Raw genomic sequence first — 16,098 nt, 5'->3', positions numbered from 1 at the left:
TCTTTCAGACGCTTGACTGTGTGGAATGGGCATTTCAAATTGGTTTAGTTAAAAGCATGAAATTTGGCCCTAAATTTATGTATAGTCTTGGGGGTGAAATTAAGAATAAGTTTAGACTTTAAACAAATTGATCTCTGGGGTGCAAGGCGAGGCCATCCCTGAGTTTGCTTGTGTTCCTTTTGCACAGCAAAGAAGAGCTAACCAAGCTCATGGTTGCGATGCAAACACTTCTAAACTCTGGTGGGAGCAAACTTTGAACATGCAAACTCAGGGGCTGCCACAAAAAAGGCCCTCTCTGGGGACACCACCAAACTTCTGGGGGATGTGGAACTAGCAAGAGGGCCCAACTCATCTGATTTTAACACCAGAGAGGGTCTGTAAGGAAGGAGGTGGTCTTCCAGGTATCTGGGACCTAAGTTATTTAGTGCTTTCAGTGCTAACATGAGCACCTTGAATTGGGCCTAGCAACGAACTGGCAACCAATGCAGCTGTTTTAAAATGGGGCTCTAAAATTGTTGGTTGTAGAAGTTTAGCAACTTTTCCTATTACAGAAATTGTCTCATAAGTTAAAATTAATGAGAGGACGGTGTAAACAGGATTCATTTCTATTTTCTCAGTTTGATTTTACTTTATTGACTAATAGACAAGAGATTGGAAGGTCAGTCTCCACAGCATTGGGTGTAACTGACTGAAATACAGTCTTGGACCAGGGATCTTCAGTTTAAAATATGGGTTTCAAACCTGCAAGGAAAGCGGAGAATGTGGTTCAGCACCTGGTAATATCCCCCCACGATTTGTACTGAATTAATGTACATGTCATACTATGAAATATAGGAGAAATGCATGTTTCAGCACTGTATTCATCTTGTTGGTGGGCTATTGTGCAAAAAACCATGTTTGCCTATGGTTTGCTGTTTTTCTTTTGTACTTTGGGGTAAGAGAGAAAGCTAACAAAAATTATAGACCAAATCAAAGGAGCACAGGAATCAGGACAGACCAAGCTAATACAGAGTACAGGGATGTGCTAAAATACAGGAAGAGAAGGGGAGAGAGGCCCCAGGCAAGAGCAGCATCCTATCGTGCTTCCGTGGGCTTTTAATGCCCTCCTTTATTAGGAGCATTGCAGTAGCGCATGGAAGCCTTCCCTGAGAGGGTGGGTCATGCCTGCTCTGCAGCCGCTCCCCCTACTAGCAGAGAACCCCAGAAAACTCACATGGTGGTGGTGGTGGCGCCCATCTTCATCCTCATCATCTTCATCGTCGTCGTTGACAATCACGGTGCGCACCAGCTTCCGCATGGCCACTTCCTGTGGAGGGGAAACAAAGAAAGGATGTCAGGTGAGTTGCTGGTACTTTGCTCTTTCAACTGGGCTTTATGTCATAGAGGCCGTCAGGCGGACAGAGAGGACAATAACCTGGTCTTGGTACTGGGAAGAGGGGTTTGGGAAGAGTTAAATTGTCACAGTCTCTTAAACCTCTTTTAAAAAATGGGTATGTAACAGTCAACAGAGGAGTCACATCCACACTGGGAACTATAGCTAAGCTACAGTTCCCAGCACCCTTCACAAACTACAGTTCCCATAATTCTTTGGGGGAAGCCACCTGCTCTAGGTAGATGGTGTTGAAGTGACCAGAGCAGTATCCTATAATTTAAATTAAGAGGTAGGGCACTCCAGGCCCTGAGACTCTGTCCAGGCCATACTCACCACCCACACTCTGAGAAGAAGAGAAGAAGAGGAGTTTGGATTTGATATCCCACTTTATCACTACCCAAAGGAGTCTCAAAGAGGCTAACATTCTCCTTTCCCTTCCTCCCCCACAACAAACACTCTGTGAGGTGAGTGGGGCTGAGAGACTTCAGAGAAGTGTGACGAGCCCAAGGTCACCCAGCAGCTGCATGTGGAGGAGCGGGGAAGCGAACCCGGTTCCCCAGATTACAAGTCCACTGCTCTTAACCACTACACCACACTGGCTCTCTTTTGCCTGGCAGGAATGGATCCCTGATAAGGCCTCTTTGCTCAGATAGGAGGAGGACGGGGGGAGATGTGCGTGTGGTTGTTTTAACCTAGCCAACAGTACAGAGGAATATGTCGCACCAGTGGCTCCACCCATTTTTTTTTGCTCTGCTCACCCCATGAGAAAATGCGTCCCTTGGGTGAAAAAGGTTGCCCCCCCCAGCTCAATAAATTCACAGACATAACAGGAGGAAGAGGGGAATGTGAGAGCCGTAAGCAAAGGGCAATGCAATGGAGTCCTGGGCTTTGACCAGCAACAGCTCTGGCCTCACTGAGGAATAGCGGCCCCAACCATCCACCACAGGGTGCCTTACCTCTCCACTAGAGGTGAGTAGAGCAGTGCGCAAGCTGTCTCCAGTTCCCCACGAGCTCTGGTTTTTCCACACCATATCACTGGGAGGGTTGTGGGTCACCCCAGCACCAGAGGCCCAGATCTTAAGTGGGGACAGAGAGGAAGAAGAGAAAGTCAACAAGGGAGATGCCGACATACAACAGTGCTGCATACTGGAGGAGGGCCAGGGGGCTGCGCCACATCCATCCTCCTCCTCACGCAGTCACTGGCCCCGTTATGGGAATTATGCACTTCTGCTTTGCACGAGGCTTGCAGCTACTCACCGTAACCAGCTGGCCTGCCTTCAAGGTGAACTTGGGGGGGAACCTGTAGGAGATGGGGGCCTCGTCTCCATTCTGGCGCTTGATCTGCCAGTTTCCCAGGGACTGGTCCTAAAAAAACACAGAAGAGAGATGGCCATGGTAAGTGTGCGCAGAAGCGGCACCTCTGGATGCGGGACTTTTCGGGGTATGTACAGACCCCCGGAACAAATTAAGTTCATATCTGGAGGGTCCACTGTATAACTCAGAATAATGTGAACTTAAATAATATATAGATCCTCAGATCAATCTTGAGGAGATATATACTATCTTACAGATTACTATTCAATGTCACCAGGTTCAAGAGTTCGAATGTAATGTAATTCGAATGAAGACCAGGTACAGATTCTCTGTGTTAAATCTTGCAGTTGAGAAACTGTATGAGGAGGAGTCCGACAACAAGATATTCAGATAAAATCTCTCTTTCAACACCCTTCTTCAGGCCGGTCCAAATTGAATAGTAATCAGTAAGATCGTATATATCTCTTCAAGATGGATCTGAGACGGTTGTTATATATATTCTTTAAACTCATGTTATTCTGAGTTGCATTGAGATAATTCAGTGTGCAATATACTCCTATTTCTTATAGAGAGTGATGCTTGATGAGGTTCTATTCTCTGTATTCCTTCGTTGTTTGACGCTAGGAAATCTAAACAAAAGTGGCAGCTGATGCCCTTTGGGCTTGGTAGGACAGAAGGCAAGGAGCCCGACAGCAGGTGGCGCCAGAGGCAATGGCAAGCATTGACAAATAATTCTAGCCCTATCCCCACCCTTCCTGAGTTCTACAACAGCAGCACTGAGACTAAGCTGATGGGCATGCTGATGGCGCAAAATGCGCCTGGCACCTGGCGAATTTTGAATGCGGCCGAGGACTGAAAAGCTCATCAAGATCTGCCTTATGGGCAGCTGGACATGCCCCTCTTCCTCCTGACCACCCCAGGATTTCTGCCAAGCAGCAAGGCACTTCCCCTCTCCCGTCCCCACCAAAAGGTAACCCACCTCATTTGACTTGTTCCTCAGGCGGACAAACTTCCCTGCCAGGTCTATTTCCTCCACAGCCACGCGGCCGCTGGTCCGGGCATGGTGGGAATAGCTAGTGCGGCTCTCTCCATCCTCCAGCTTCCGCTTCTTGGAAGAGCTTTGCATAGAAGAGTGGGAGATGCGTGTCCTGGTGCCCCCCTTCTGGGAGGTGGGGCTGGGGGAGAGACGCAGCCTGGGGGTGGGGAGAGAAGAGAGAGGAGAGGAGGGTGTCAAGGTGACTTGTCTTCAGATGCATGCAGGAGCTGAAACTAAGAACGTAAGAGCCCTGCTGGATCAGCCCAATGGCCCATCTAATCCAGCATCCTGCCTCTTTGTTCTGTTCTTTTCCAAGAGAAGACCCATTTACCAAACTCTCCACTCAACCTACAGCCGGACCCTCCAACAGAGAAAGAACAGGAGGCCACCGTCCGAGGGAGACCACCGTGTTTTGACTCCAGCCCCACTGGGTCAACTTTCCCAGCCCTGCACCTACCTCTCCTCCTCTCCCTCCAGGAGCTTGCGGTAGGCATTGATCTCCATATCCAGGGCTAACTTGATGTCCAGCAGCTCCTGGTACTCATCCAGCTGCTGCTGCATGCGGGCCCGCATGTCTGCCATCTCCCGCTCCTTTTCGGACAGGATACGGCGGCTGGTGTCGCGCTCCCGGGCAAGAGCGTCCTCCAGGTCACGCAGCTTCGCTTCCTTGGCAGAGAGCTGGGAAGGAGGAATAAGAGGAGCTGGTAGGTGGAGCAGGCCAACAGCACAAGGGGCATGGAGAAATTCATTAGATCCTCACAGGGTGGTGGTGCTCATTCTTACTCTACAGGGTTGGAAATCAGAAAGGGCTTCGCTCAAAACCCCTTAAGAGTTAAGTGGGCAGAGTTTCAGTGCAATGTAGCCGTTACTCAGCTGGAGGAATAAGCCTCAATTTAGAGCACCCTGGGCAAAGACATTCAGCAGTCCCAGTGTCATCCAGGGAGCCAACAGCACTCAAAACAGATCACAGCACTGGCCGCCTGTCCCTGTGACCCTTCCCGATCCCTCACCTGCTTCTGCAGCTGGCTCAGCTGCGCTGACAGGCTGTCGATGCGGATGCGAGTCTGCTGCAACTCTTCATGGGCTGCCCCCGCCATGCTGCTGTTCCGCTCGGCTGACTGCTTGGCGTTATCCAGCTGAAAAGGAAGATCGGCTGCGATGAGGCACAGAAGAAACTGGGCACTCCAGAAAGGAGGACAGAAAGGAACTTTCTGGGACATGGGCTGCCTTTGTCTAAAGCAGCCTTCACCAACCTTCTGGATGCTTTGAACCACAACTCCCAACATCCCCCAGCCAGCATGGCCATCTTGGACTACAGCTCCCATCAGCCCCCAGCCACCACTGGACATTAGTTTGCAGTGGGTTGGGAACACAGTTTAATATCTTTAACCTGCACCGCAAGTGGAGGTGGTTTCTGGTTTTTTTTACTTCTGGAAATCCAAACCAGCCACTGAAGAAAAATGGCTATCTGGGAGTGGTGATGGTATTTCAATGCAGTGTTTCAAAACAATATTTAACAGCCCTGATTGTTGTACAAGAGAGAGAGGGAAATAGTGACCATGATAGTGTATTAGATATGGCCCAATGTGCATAGACCACAATGCAGGGTTGTTGCAAACCACTCTTCTCTCAAGTTCAGTGCCGCATCAAACACACGCGACTATCCATAGACTACACTACAGGGCTGCTGCAATCCACTCCCTCACAGCCCTCACACCCAGCCTGCAAAATGGGGAGAACCACCCAGGACCATTGGAAGAGTAGTCCTTTGAATGCAGGCAGCAGCCGGCTGACGTGTGACCATGCACGTGCGCACTGCTGCAACCAGGAAGGTGGCAGAGGCAGAGCAGGGGAGAGCAAGCAGACACACGCAGTGTGTAACGTAGCCCCCGCACAAAAGGGGTCATTGCCTGTACTTCAAAAACTTGAACTCCTCACATTTCCTACACCAAACAGGACCTAAATGAGAAATAGTGTTAACTCTTGGACTTTAATTCTAGCTTTTTAGTTGGGGCTGGTTGGGTGGAGAGATAATACGTGCAAAAGGGAAAGCAGGGCTGGCCCAGGATGTTTTGCCGCTTGAGGCGAGACAGACAATGCTGTCATGCTGCCTTCTCCTTCTTCTCCTCCCCGTCTCCTGCAGCCTGCCCCCAGGAGGCTGGAGAGGAGCAGGCGGGTGGAGGCGGGGGGGCAGCTGTGGGGGTGATGGAGGCGGCCCAATCTGCCACCTGAGGCGACTGCCTCACAGGTGTGCCAGCCCTGAATAGCTCCGCAGTCTCTTAGGAGCAGGCTGCCACTGCAGTGCAAACCAGAGGAAATAAACAAATAGGTTGGCACCAAAAGTAGTGTAAAAAGGCTCCATCTCTCTGGCCAAAGGTAAGGAGTTTAAGGCCAGGGTGGTACCTTGGAGCCGTAAGTCTTCTCTAGCTCTTCCTTGTACAGCCTGACTTGCATTTCGTGCTGGGCCCTCAGATCATGCAGGGCATCAGCCAGCTTGCTTTCAAATTCCCGCTGGCGTCCGTTGTCAATCTCCACCAGGCGGGTCTCGTGGCGGCGTTTGCTCTCGCGAAGCTCCTGCAGGAGAAGCCGGAAAGAAGAGTCATGGGGGACAAAGGCTATTAATGGCTGGAAGCCAGGGGCAGAGAGGGGGGGTTCTTGTGCTCAGGTCTTGCTTCTGGGTTTCCCCAAACAATCTTCAGCCTTACAATGCAGGGACAGGAATTGCGGGCAAGCCCAGGGGGGGTTGGGTGAGGGTATGTGCGGCTGTGCTGTTTTTTGCAGGCCGCCCCACTCACCTCGCTGTAGATGTTCTTCTGGAACTCGAGCTCCTCCCTCAGGGTCTGCAGTCTGTTCTCCGCATCCACCCGTCGCAGCATCTCGTCCTGAAGTTGCTTCTTGGCCTCAGCCAAAGCAGCTTCCAGCTTTGGATAGATTGGCAGGAAGACAGGGTGGTATGAAAAAAAAGAGAACGGGAGAAGCATGTGAATGGGATGAAAGGTGGCGGCCTTTATATATGCCCACCTGAGCACTTGAATCCATGGAACTGGCTCTGTTACAGATGCCATATAATACTCATTCCACATTTGTAACAAATCAATCTTTTAGTGTAGTAGGACTGTGGAACTCTCTGCCTGTTGGTATTGGCAGATGCCTTCACTGTACTCTTTTCAATGCCTAAAATTGTTTTTGTTCCGGTAAGCCTGTCCAGATTTGTAGTACATTGACCTGTGTTTCAATCTGGTTTTTATAGAATCATAGAATCATAGAGTTGGAAGAGACCACAAGGGCCATCGAGTCCAACCCCCTGCCAAACAGGAAACACCATCAGAGCACTCCTGACATATGGTTGTCAAGCCTCTGCTTAAAGACCTCCAAAGAAGGAGACTCCACCACACTCCTTGGCAGCAAATTCCACTGTCGAACAGCTCTTGCTGTCAGGAAGTTCTTCCTAATGTTTGTTTTTAGTTCATCTATGACCTTATTCTAATGTTTTTAATAGCAACTTTGTTGTTTCATCCTTTTTGCAAACCGCTTTGAGGTTTTTCCTTACAATCAAGCGGTAGATGCATTTTGTGAAATGAATAAATTATACTGGGGGCAGATTGAAGCTGTGGCTGGGCCAGGGACTGCCATATTCCCCAAGCACTGTCTCTCAGATGGGCTGGGAAATCTCTGGGAGCACCCAGGTGCATTTCCACTTTGCCGGAATTCCAAAAACCAGCCCAAGAATAGGGGCCAGCCCCGGCTTGGCACTCTCATGGGTCACAAAGGAAGCTGCCCTCTGCAAAGCCAGGCCGTCTATTGCGCTCAGAAGCTTCTTCGGAAAGCAGCTTCCTAGCATACAGAAAAGACACGTGGTACAGTCCTCCCTGGAAGTGAAGCTTTCCAGATGGGAGGGGGTGAATAACAGCTTTGTGTGTGCACTGGGGAGGGTGCTTCACCACATATCCTCCTGCCCACTACAGTCTGAAGTAGCACTGACAGCCAGAAGGTCTACCCCACATGCTTTCACCTGGAAGCATGAATCTGCTTTAAAATCCAAGAGGGATTGTTGGGTTTAAAGGACTGCCTTGCCCAGATGGCAGATTGTGCTGCCATCTGCTGGCTGTTTAAAATCTTCATGGGATAGATTTCCTAACCTCCAGTGCTTCCCACTCCCCCACCCCACCCCCACAAAAAGGGTTCCGGTACAATTATGGACTAGGGTTGGTGAAGGCAGGGGTTTATGAATTCACTATGGGGTGGGGAGAGGGAGGGGGAGCCAGCTTCCTCCTCCCTCTCCCATAACTGAAGGTCACCCAGTGGAATGGGCTGGCAGACCAAAGAAAGCACAACACAATTGGCCAGGTGAGATTGCTTTCTTTTTAAAAGGAGGTTAGGATGAACTCATAGAAGAGCAGGAGATCTATCTGCAGCGGTTAACCATGAAAGCCAAGTGGAACCTCCAAGACCCAAGGCAGTCTACCCTGATTGTCAGACGCTGAAGTCAATTAACAGGCAACCAACAGTCACCCTCCAGGCCCTATGTGGGTGCGCTAAAAGGCAAACTGGCCGGCAGCTGCCGGAACAGAAAGCTGGCCCAGACAGCATTTTGGTCTGAGCCAGCAGAGGTCTTCCACATTCTTAAAGATTATACCATCTAGGGCAGGCATGGCCAAACTTGGCCCCTCCAGCTGTTTTGGGACTACAACTCCCATAATCCCTAGCTAACAGGACCAGGGGTCAGGGATGATGGGAATTGTAGTCCCAAAACAGCTGGAGGGCCAAGTTTGGCCATGCCTGATCTAGGGTCAACTTCACAAGTCCACCCCCCCCAGTGGCAAAATTAAGGTCCATTGCAGAAAAACGTAAGATGAAGAGGGAAGGAGACTACTGAGCTGGTGGTCCTCACCTTGGCCAGTTGCCCCCGCAGATCACGGAGCTCATTCTCCAAGTTGCGTTTCTCTCCCAAGGCGGTGGTGAGTGCTGCTTCCTTGGAGTTCAGCAAGGCCTCAACGTCCTTCAGGCGGGCTTGAGCGGTCAGCAGCTCCCCTTCCTTCTTGGTGTTCCTAAAATGGGAAAAAGAAGAAGGCACAGCTGTTAACCCACACTGGAGAGAGGCTTGTCTTCTTCAGAGACCAAGGTACAAAAACAAAAAACAAACAAACAAAAAAGCCCTGACGATTTGTTATTATAAAAATGGCAAATGACAAAATCATTGTGGAAGTAATAAAATGGTTTGTCTGTTTTCTTTGTAAGTCAGTCTGCAATGAGTACGATTTCATAATATAATGCGTCAGTAAGCAGAAAATGCAACGTGAAGTTCTTAAGCGGCAAGATCGACAAGACACACTGAGCTTTGCTGGATCAGGACACAGAGCCATTTAGTCAAGCATCCCATTTCAAACAGTAGCTTGTCAGATGCTCTTAAGCAGGCATAGGCAAACTCAGCCCTCCAGATGTTTTGAGACTACAATTCCCATCATCCCTGACCGCTGGTCCTGTTAGCTAGGGATGATGGGATTTGTAGTCCCAAAACATCAGGAGGGCCGAGTTTGCCTATGCCTGCTCATAAGGAAGACCCTCAACAAAGATATGGAGGCAGTGGCCTGTCCCTGCTGTTCACCCTTAGCAACTGGTGTTCACATCTAGACTGCCTCTGGATTTGGAGGTTTTATAAGAAACAACATCAATCAATAACACTGTCTCCCGCCTCTGTGAAGTTGCCTAGTCCCTCTTTGAAGGCACTCTGAGCCAGCAACCATCATATTTCCAGAAAATTCCGTTTTCTGCACCTGAACCTCAGTTTCACTAAAACAACCAATTATGAGAAGTTCTTTCTATCCACTTTTGCCACAACAAGCCTAGTTTTATAAACTCTCCTCATGTCTCCACTTAGCCTTCCCCTGCCCCCAGGAAGGGAGGAAACGGAGACATGCAATGCAGCACAGACAAGCGTTCTGCAACCAGGTGCCCTCCAGGTGTCCAGGTTACAACTTTTGCCGTCCAAAACATTGTGAAGGCTGATGTGGGCCACTGTGACCCTATCCTCTTGCAAGTGTGTTTAGAAATATGTATAACACTGTTTTAGGTTAATCCACTAAAGCTTTTGTTGATTACTCTACCAAGGTCAATTTCAGAAGTTGAAGGCACAGGTTAGTTTTCCATGACTACTTTGGTTCTGGTGTGTTACTGTCACAGATAAAGGGGAGAAAAATATGAAAGACTAAAGGAGGACTTCCCTCCTAACACAAGAGGTGTAGCCCCTTACATATTAAATGTCACGTTTTCTTAACTGCCTTTAAAAAGAGAGATTTTAATATGTGTATTTAGAAGTTTTGGCAATACAGTGGTACTTTGGTTCTCAAACGCCTTGGTACTCAAACAACTTGGAACCCAAACACTGCAAACCTGGAAGGAAGTGTTCCTGTTTGCAAACATTTTTTGGAAGCCGAATGTGCTCCGTTTCGAGTGTTATGCTTCCGATTTGAGTGTTACACTGAGGTCTGTGATTTTGCTATTTATTTTGCTTTTTTGTTTTTGCGGCTCTTATTGTTTTGTTTTTGTGACTGTGTGGAACCCAGTTCAGCTACTGATTGATTGATTGCGTGACTGCAGTACATTGCTTATTGCTTTCAATTTATGGATCAATGGTCTTTTCAGATAGTAAAATTCATGTTAAATTGCTGTTTTAGGGGTTGTTGTTAAAAGTCTGGAACAGATTAAACCATTTTGCATTACTTTCTATGGGAAAGCGCACCTTGGTTTTGGAACGGACTAAGTTTGAGAACCAAGGTACCACTGTATGCAAATGTAATCAATCAAGGGGTGTATTAGCAGATAAATCTGGTTGGCTGACAGCCCTTAAACACAGGGGTGGCTTTGACGGTGCTTTTCATGTTCCCCAGTTCTAAACAGGAAATTTTTGGGTCTCCCTGACTGGCTGGGAGCTCACCACAACCTGAGCATCTTTGGGAAAGCGGTGCAGGAAAGTTCTTACACCAACATGTTGCAGGTGGCCTAAGAGGGAGAGATGGGTGATGCTAAGCTGCAAAGCTCCCTAGTTGACCTTGTGGACTAATCAACATTGTCAGCCTGGCTTACCTCTCATGGTTGTTGTGAGGGTAACTGGGGGTGTTGAAACATTTAAGCTGGTTTTAGTTCCTTGAAGGAGGAGAAAATGTAATATGAGATGGTGTGAAGGGAGATTACAAATCTAATTAAAAAGGCCAGCAAATAATTTCACAGGAACCATAGCATACCAGATAAAGAAAACTCCTACTCCAAGAAGAGGGAAAACTGGGCCTCAAGATCTTTTTATTTGGGTTATAGATATATATATATTAAAAGGAGGGAGACGGAGAAAGCTATAAATAAGGCTGAGGCAAGAGAAAATCCAAACGTTGGTCGTCAGCTCAGATCCAAGTTTCCATTACTCGCTTACATTCCATTATATTTTGCTTTATTTTCTTTCTTTCCCCTCCCCTGCCAAGGAAGACAGAAGACCAAGAGACAGAAACACAGCTGCTTAAAAAAGCATCACCCACCAAACAGATGACGGCTGGGGGGAGGCGTACTAAAGAAAAGTCAGAGCTGCAGACAGAACCATCCTGCCTGGCTGGAATGTTATGAACAAGGGAGTCCCTCTTAGCCGATCAAATTCCACAGCTGAGCTCATCTCCAACGTTTGGTTGACAGGGCAGCAGGCTATGGGGATTCACAAGTCACTCAGAGCACGTGCAGAGTGCTTATTATTACTAAACATATTAGTTGCTTTTTTAAAAACTGAGGTAGCCTAACTCTACTTGCAACAACAAATAAACACCATGCATTAAGACCAGCATGAAACAGAGCACAGAAAAATCTAACACACATTCCTGATTTTAAAAGGCAGGATTAAGATGGTTTGAGTATATCACACCTTTGATCATCCACCTCTGTGATCACCCTCCTACGCCCTTGTTTGTGTGCCGCCTCCACGAGTGGTCTGGAGGGTGGCAGCATGAGAACAGGCCTTTTCTGTGGTGGCTCCCCATTTGTAGAATGCTCTCCCTCCAGGAAGATTCACCTTGAACTTTTGTTACATCCCTTTAGGCTCCAGGCAAAAAGATTCCTGGTCTCCCAGGCCTTTGGCTAATTAATCAAGTGTGTATGATGTTGTTGTTATTGTTTTGTTTGTTACTACAATGTGTGCTTTTGTGTTTTTAATGTTGTAAACAGCCCTGTGATCCTCGAATGGAGGGCGGCATATAAATATTTTAAAAATACATAAATAAAATTGAAATGGGAAGATTTGCTCATCCCTCACCAGTGACTGGTTACCTTTACCGTTTGGGAACCGGATACCTGAGGGATTTGAGGGTCACAGGATGGGCTCTCCAAGCTATGGAGCCTCTAGCTAAAAGCAGAAATGCAGAGCTGGCGAGGTTCGTTCATAGGCAGGTGAGTCAGTTTCGCCCAGCCCTGTTTACTGCAACAACAAAGAGCGGATTCCCCAGGGGCCTTTCCCAATCCTGAGGAAATGCTGAGCCAGAAACCCCACTTGTGTGCACCCTTTCCACTGAGCCACAATCAATGATCTGTAAAATTTTCCTCCCTTCAAACTAGACTGCTTGTCTGATCTGGGGAAGGGAGACACCCAACCTGAAATCTTGCTTGTCAACAGAAAACAGGGTAACAGAAGCATGTATTTGTATCCGGACAAATAATAGCAAGAACACAATTCTATGCAGGACATAATGAAATACAAGCATAGTTCGGAGAGGCTAGTTCTGGAAGTCCACATCCCTGTACACTTTTGTCTGGGCAGACCAACTTCTCTCCTGGATTGCCTTCCAGGGAAACCAGCTTTCTGAATTTTACCAGCAGAAGCAGGCTCCGAACAGCACTGTTTAGCTGGAAACAGCACAAAGCCCCCTCTACTGAAGAGTTTTTCAATGCCTAAATAACTGACTCAGTCTGTGGTCTGTTGTATTATGTGATTTCTTAGTACGGCCTTGAAGCTCAACTTTATGAGCAAAAGTTCAAGACAACAGCATTACTAGCAAGAAAAGTGAAATTAAAGAAGTTAAATAAAATAACTTCGCTCTCAACAGTTCACTTTCCTCTGTTTATTTTCTTCCTCTTAGTCGTAAGTAACATTCCAGGTCAGCATCTAGGACAAATATGGCATGAACAGCAGTTCTAGAGGAATGCTCCCCTCCAACATTCAAGCTTGGCTTAAAAAAAAAAAAGGCAAAGAAATGACAAACCAGATTGCAAAAGGCCACCAGGCACTGCTTATCAGCAGAGGAAATCGAGACTTTTTGCACAGACAAGATTCCACTGAGCATGGCATACTCTGTTTTTGTAGCACATAGGTATTTTGCCTGGCCAGAGAACCTTAAGCTCCATTTTGCAAAAAGGCAAGAGGCATTCCTAATCCTCATGATTAGGATTATCTCCTAAATCGGCATCGAAACTACACTGCTTGCCTATCAAGAGGTGTGTTCTCTGAAATGGGGACCCCCCCTGCAGTCATCCCGGTTCTATTTCTTCAAAGGCATTTCCAGCACAAGTAAAAAATCAGTCATTTTCCTTTTGTGTGGCTACACCAGAACAGGTGGATTCCCCTCCAGACCTGAAAAGGGAAACAGCATCTCCCCAGCTTAGCCACAGAGATTGAAATCATTCGTTTCCTGATTATGAGGCAAATTGTAAAGGCGGGGAGGCGGGCGGAGAAAATACTAGTTTCTATTTTAGGTTCTTCTTGAGTTGGGGAGATTTCCCTCCTGGCTAAGTTTATAAAGCTGGCACCAAACTGACCATCCAAGCTTAATCTCAATCAGTGAGTTTCCTTCCCGTCACTCAGTAGACCTGCTGCCAAAAACCAATTGACCGGTTAGCACAGAAATGTCTTTGAGGCTCAGCATCCTAGCAAAGCTCTTGGCAGAGAGCTCTCATCCACCTCGCCCTTTGCTTCATTCTAGCTGCACCTCCTTCACTGCCACACAGAGGAAGGATCAGCAACCGTACAGCCATTGGGCCAGATCAGGCCCACCGATGGTGCCATCAGGAGGGGGGGGGCAGAAGGAACAACGGGTGTGAAGATGGGGGACTCACTGGCAGGCAACTGGGGGCTAGAGAGCTGGCTAGCTGGGGCTGGCTAACTCCGCCATCTCTCTTCCCAAAGTAGCCCTCCAACTAGGCAATCATTTGGACTCATGCCCTTCAACATCTATCCTTGAGCCCCCCGACAACCCCCAGTAAAGCCCCTTCCAGTAGAATCAGCTGAAATCAAGCTCCCTTTGATTTCTCCTCTCCTAAATATCCTCAGCAGCCATTCCAATTGTTCAACTATGTAACCGTGTAATAACCATTAAAGTGGTACCTCGGGTTACATACGCTTCAGGTTACATATGCTTCAGGTTACAGACTCCGCTAACCCAGAAATAGTGCTTCAGGTTAAGAACTTTGCTTCAGGGTGAGAACAGAAATCGTGCTCCAGTGGCGCGGCGGCAGGAGCCCCCATTTAGCTAAAGGTTAAGAAAAGTTTCAGGTTAAGTACGGACCTCCAGAACGAATTAAGTAGTTAACCTGAGGTACCACTGTACCTGAATTTGCTTTCCTCCCCTCCAAACTCTTTTTCCTTTTGTGTTGTTCAGATCTATTAGATTGTTCATGCGTGGCAGAAACTGTCTTGGTTTTTAACGTTTGTCCAGTGCTTAGAATTTTTTTTGATGCTTTATGAATGATGGTTGTTGTCGTCGTAGTTGTTTCTGTCCCAGAAAGTCAGATGTTACACAGGGGGGACAATCCGGCACCAGGTTCTGCTAACAGAATTTTTGCTGCAGGGGGACCACAGTGCCTCCTGGCGCAAGTTGCTCCATGAGCAAACACTTTTTTTGGCACGGCAGAGGAGGGGGTGGGATGCGTGGATTGGAACAAAACACTTGCCAGGAACAAGCACATAAAATTGAATCAAAAGGGAAGGAGAGCTGGCAGAGTTTGGGCTTTTGACATCCCTGGTGGTATCTCTGGAAAAGAATCCCATCAAAAGCAGGAAAGGGACAGGGCACGGGAGATCCTGTTGTTTCTGGAGAGAAGCGGTTGCGACCCAGGCCCATCCGAGTGGCTCTGACTCACCCATTCTTTTTCGGTACCAAGGGCACCACTGCCAAGCCACCAGGGATGTGCCACGTGGGACAGAAACGTGAGCAAGCGCCACCAGCTTTCTGTCGGAGCCAGCTGGACAGGATTCAGGATTGAGGGCGTGGCCCTATTGAAGGCGAGAAAAGATGTTTGCTGCCACCGATACAGCAAGGGCCACACCCAAAAGGCCCTAGAAAAAAAGTCAAGAGGGGATTTGCGGCTCTCACCTTCCAGATTTCCAAGCATTTCCAATTGCATGTGGAGCCCCTGAACCCTTAAGAAAGAAAGGGAAGGGGGAAAAAATTCCTGCTGTTTTCATTGAAGATTAAGGAGTTGGAGGTGGAGAATTAGGTGAAAGTTTTAAGGGGGGGCTAAAAACAAAGATCTGATTTGCAACAAGCAAGGCCCTCACAAATAAAAGAAGCACGGATCTATTCATAGATAGAAGCTTCATCTTCAGCTGATCAAAAGCACAAAAAGGGCTCTTGCACCCAGAGGTCACAGCAGGAAACAAACCCAAATTTAAATGGGTTTTTGCAGTGCCAAAAACGAGAGCAACTTTTACAGTGGTACCTCAGGTTAAATACTTAATTCGTTCCGGAGGTCTGTACTTAACCTGCAACTGTTCTTAACCTGAAGCACCACTTTAGCTAATGGGTCCTCCTGCTGCCGCCACGCCACCAGAGCACGATTTCTGTTCTCATCCTGAAGCAAAGTTCTTAACCTGAAGCACTATTTCTGGGTTAGTGGAGTCTGTAACCTGAAGCGTATGTAACCTGAAGTGTATGTAACCCGAGGTACCACTGTAAAAGTTTCACAAGTCTCTTTAGGAAGAGTTTTAGCCTCAGATGCCTCCACCTGTGCTGCAACAGACCACTGCCTGTATTTTGACAACTTGCCATGGTTTGCTTTCAAGCCAGAAAAGGGAATAAGGGAGGTCTGCAGACGAGTGACGTGTTTTAGTCGCATGCCATTTTCATGAACAGCAGACACAGCACATGGTGGATACAGTAAACTAGATTAAACTGTTGTCCTGCAACACAAGCCAATATACTCATGCAAGTAACTAAGCGCCTTTGTTTGTTTGTTTCTAATCTTTAGAGGGTGTCCCTCCTCACATTCGCAAAACAGTCTCAATTTTAATGAGGACTAGAAGCTTCCCCGCCCCGCCAAAAATAAATACTGTGAAGAATACTAGATTCTTGTACGAATCCTGCGGATCACACTGAATCCATTTAGAGGGCGAGAGGAGACGCCTGAAGCGCCA

At 47.8% G+C, this 16,098-nt stretch overlaps 2 protein-coding genes across 5 annotated transcripts in view; both read right to left on the bottom strand.

Annotated features, from left to right (window-relative positions):
- The window catches only part of LOC128403475 (ras-related protein Rab-11A-like), a 211,216-nt gene that overhangs the window by 57,489 nt on the left and 137,629 nt on the right, over nt 1-16,098 (bottom strand). The gene's annotated exons all lie outside the window — the stretch shown is intronic.
- Nucleotides 1-16,098, bottom strand: part of LMNA (lamin A/C) — a 79,819-nt gene that overhangs the window by 3,274 nt on the left and 60,447 nt on the right. For 2 of the 4 annotated variants that reach the window (XM_053368265.1, XM_053368262.1), the window contains exons 2-10: nt 8,614-8,770; nt 6,518-6,643; nt 6,126-6,296; nt 4,733-4,858; nt 4,180-4,400; nt 3,666-3,879; nt 2,630-2,737; nt 2,329-2,448; nt 1,205-1,306 (exon numbers count right to left, since the gene is read on the bottom strand). In XM_053368265.1, coding sequence (XP_053224240.1) covers nt 1,205-1,306; nt 2,329-2,448; nt 2,630-2,737; nt 3,666-3,879; nt 4,180-4,400; nt 4,733-4,858; nt 6,126-6,296; nt 6,518-6,643; nt 8,614-8,770 — 1,345 coding nt within the window. Of the gene's footprint in view, nt 1-598; nt 742-1,204; nt 1,307-2,328; nt 2,449-2,629; nt 2,738-3,665; nt 3,880-4,179; nt 4,401-4,732; nt 4,859-6,125; nt 6,297-6,517; nt 6,644-8,613; nt 8,771-16,098 lie in introns of those variants that run through there. The other 2 variants (XM_053368264.1, XM_053368263.1) reach the window with 2 other exon arrangements.

This window comes from Podarcis raffonei, chromosome 16, assembly GCF_027172205.1.
Source record: "Podarcis raffonei isolate rPodRaf1 chromosome 16, rPodRaf1.pri, whole genome shotgun sequence".
Lineage (NCBI taxonomy): Eukaryota > Metazoa > Chordata > Lepidosauria > Squamata > Lacertidae > Podarcis > Podarcis raffonei.
This window is presented reverse-complemented; position numbering and strand designations above follow the sequence as displayed.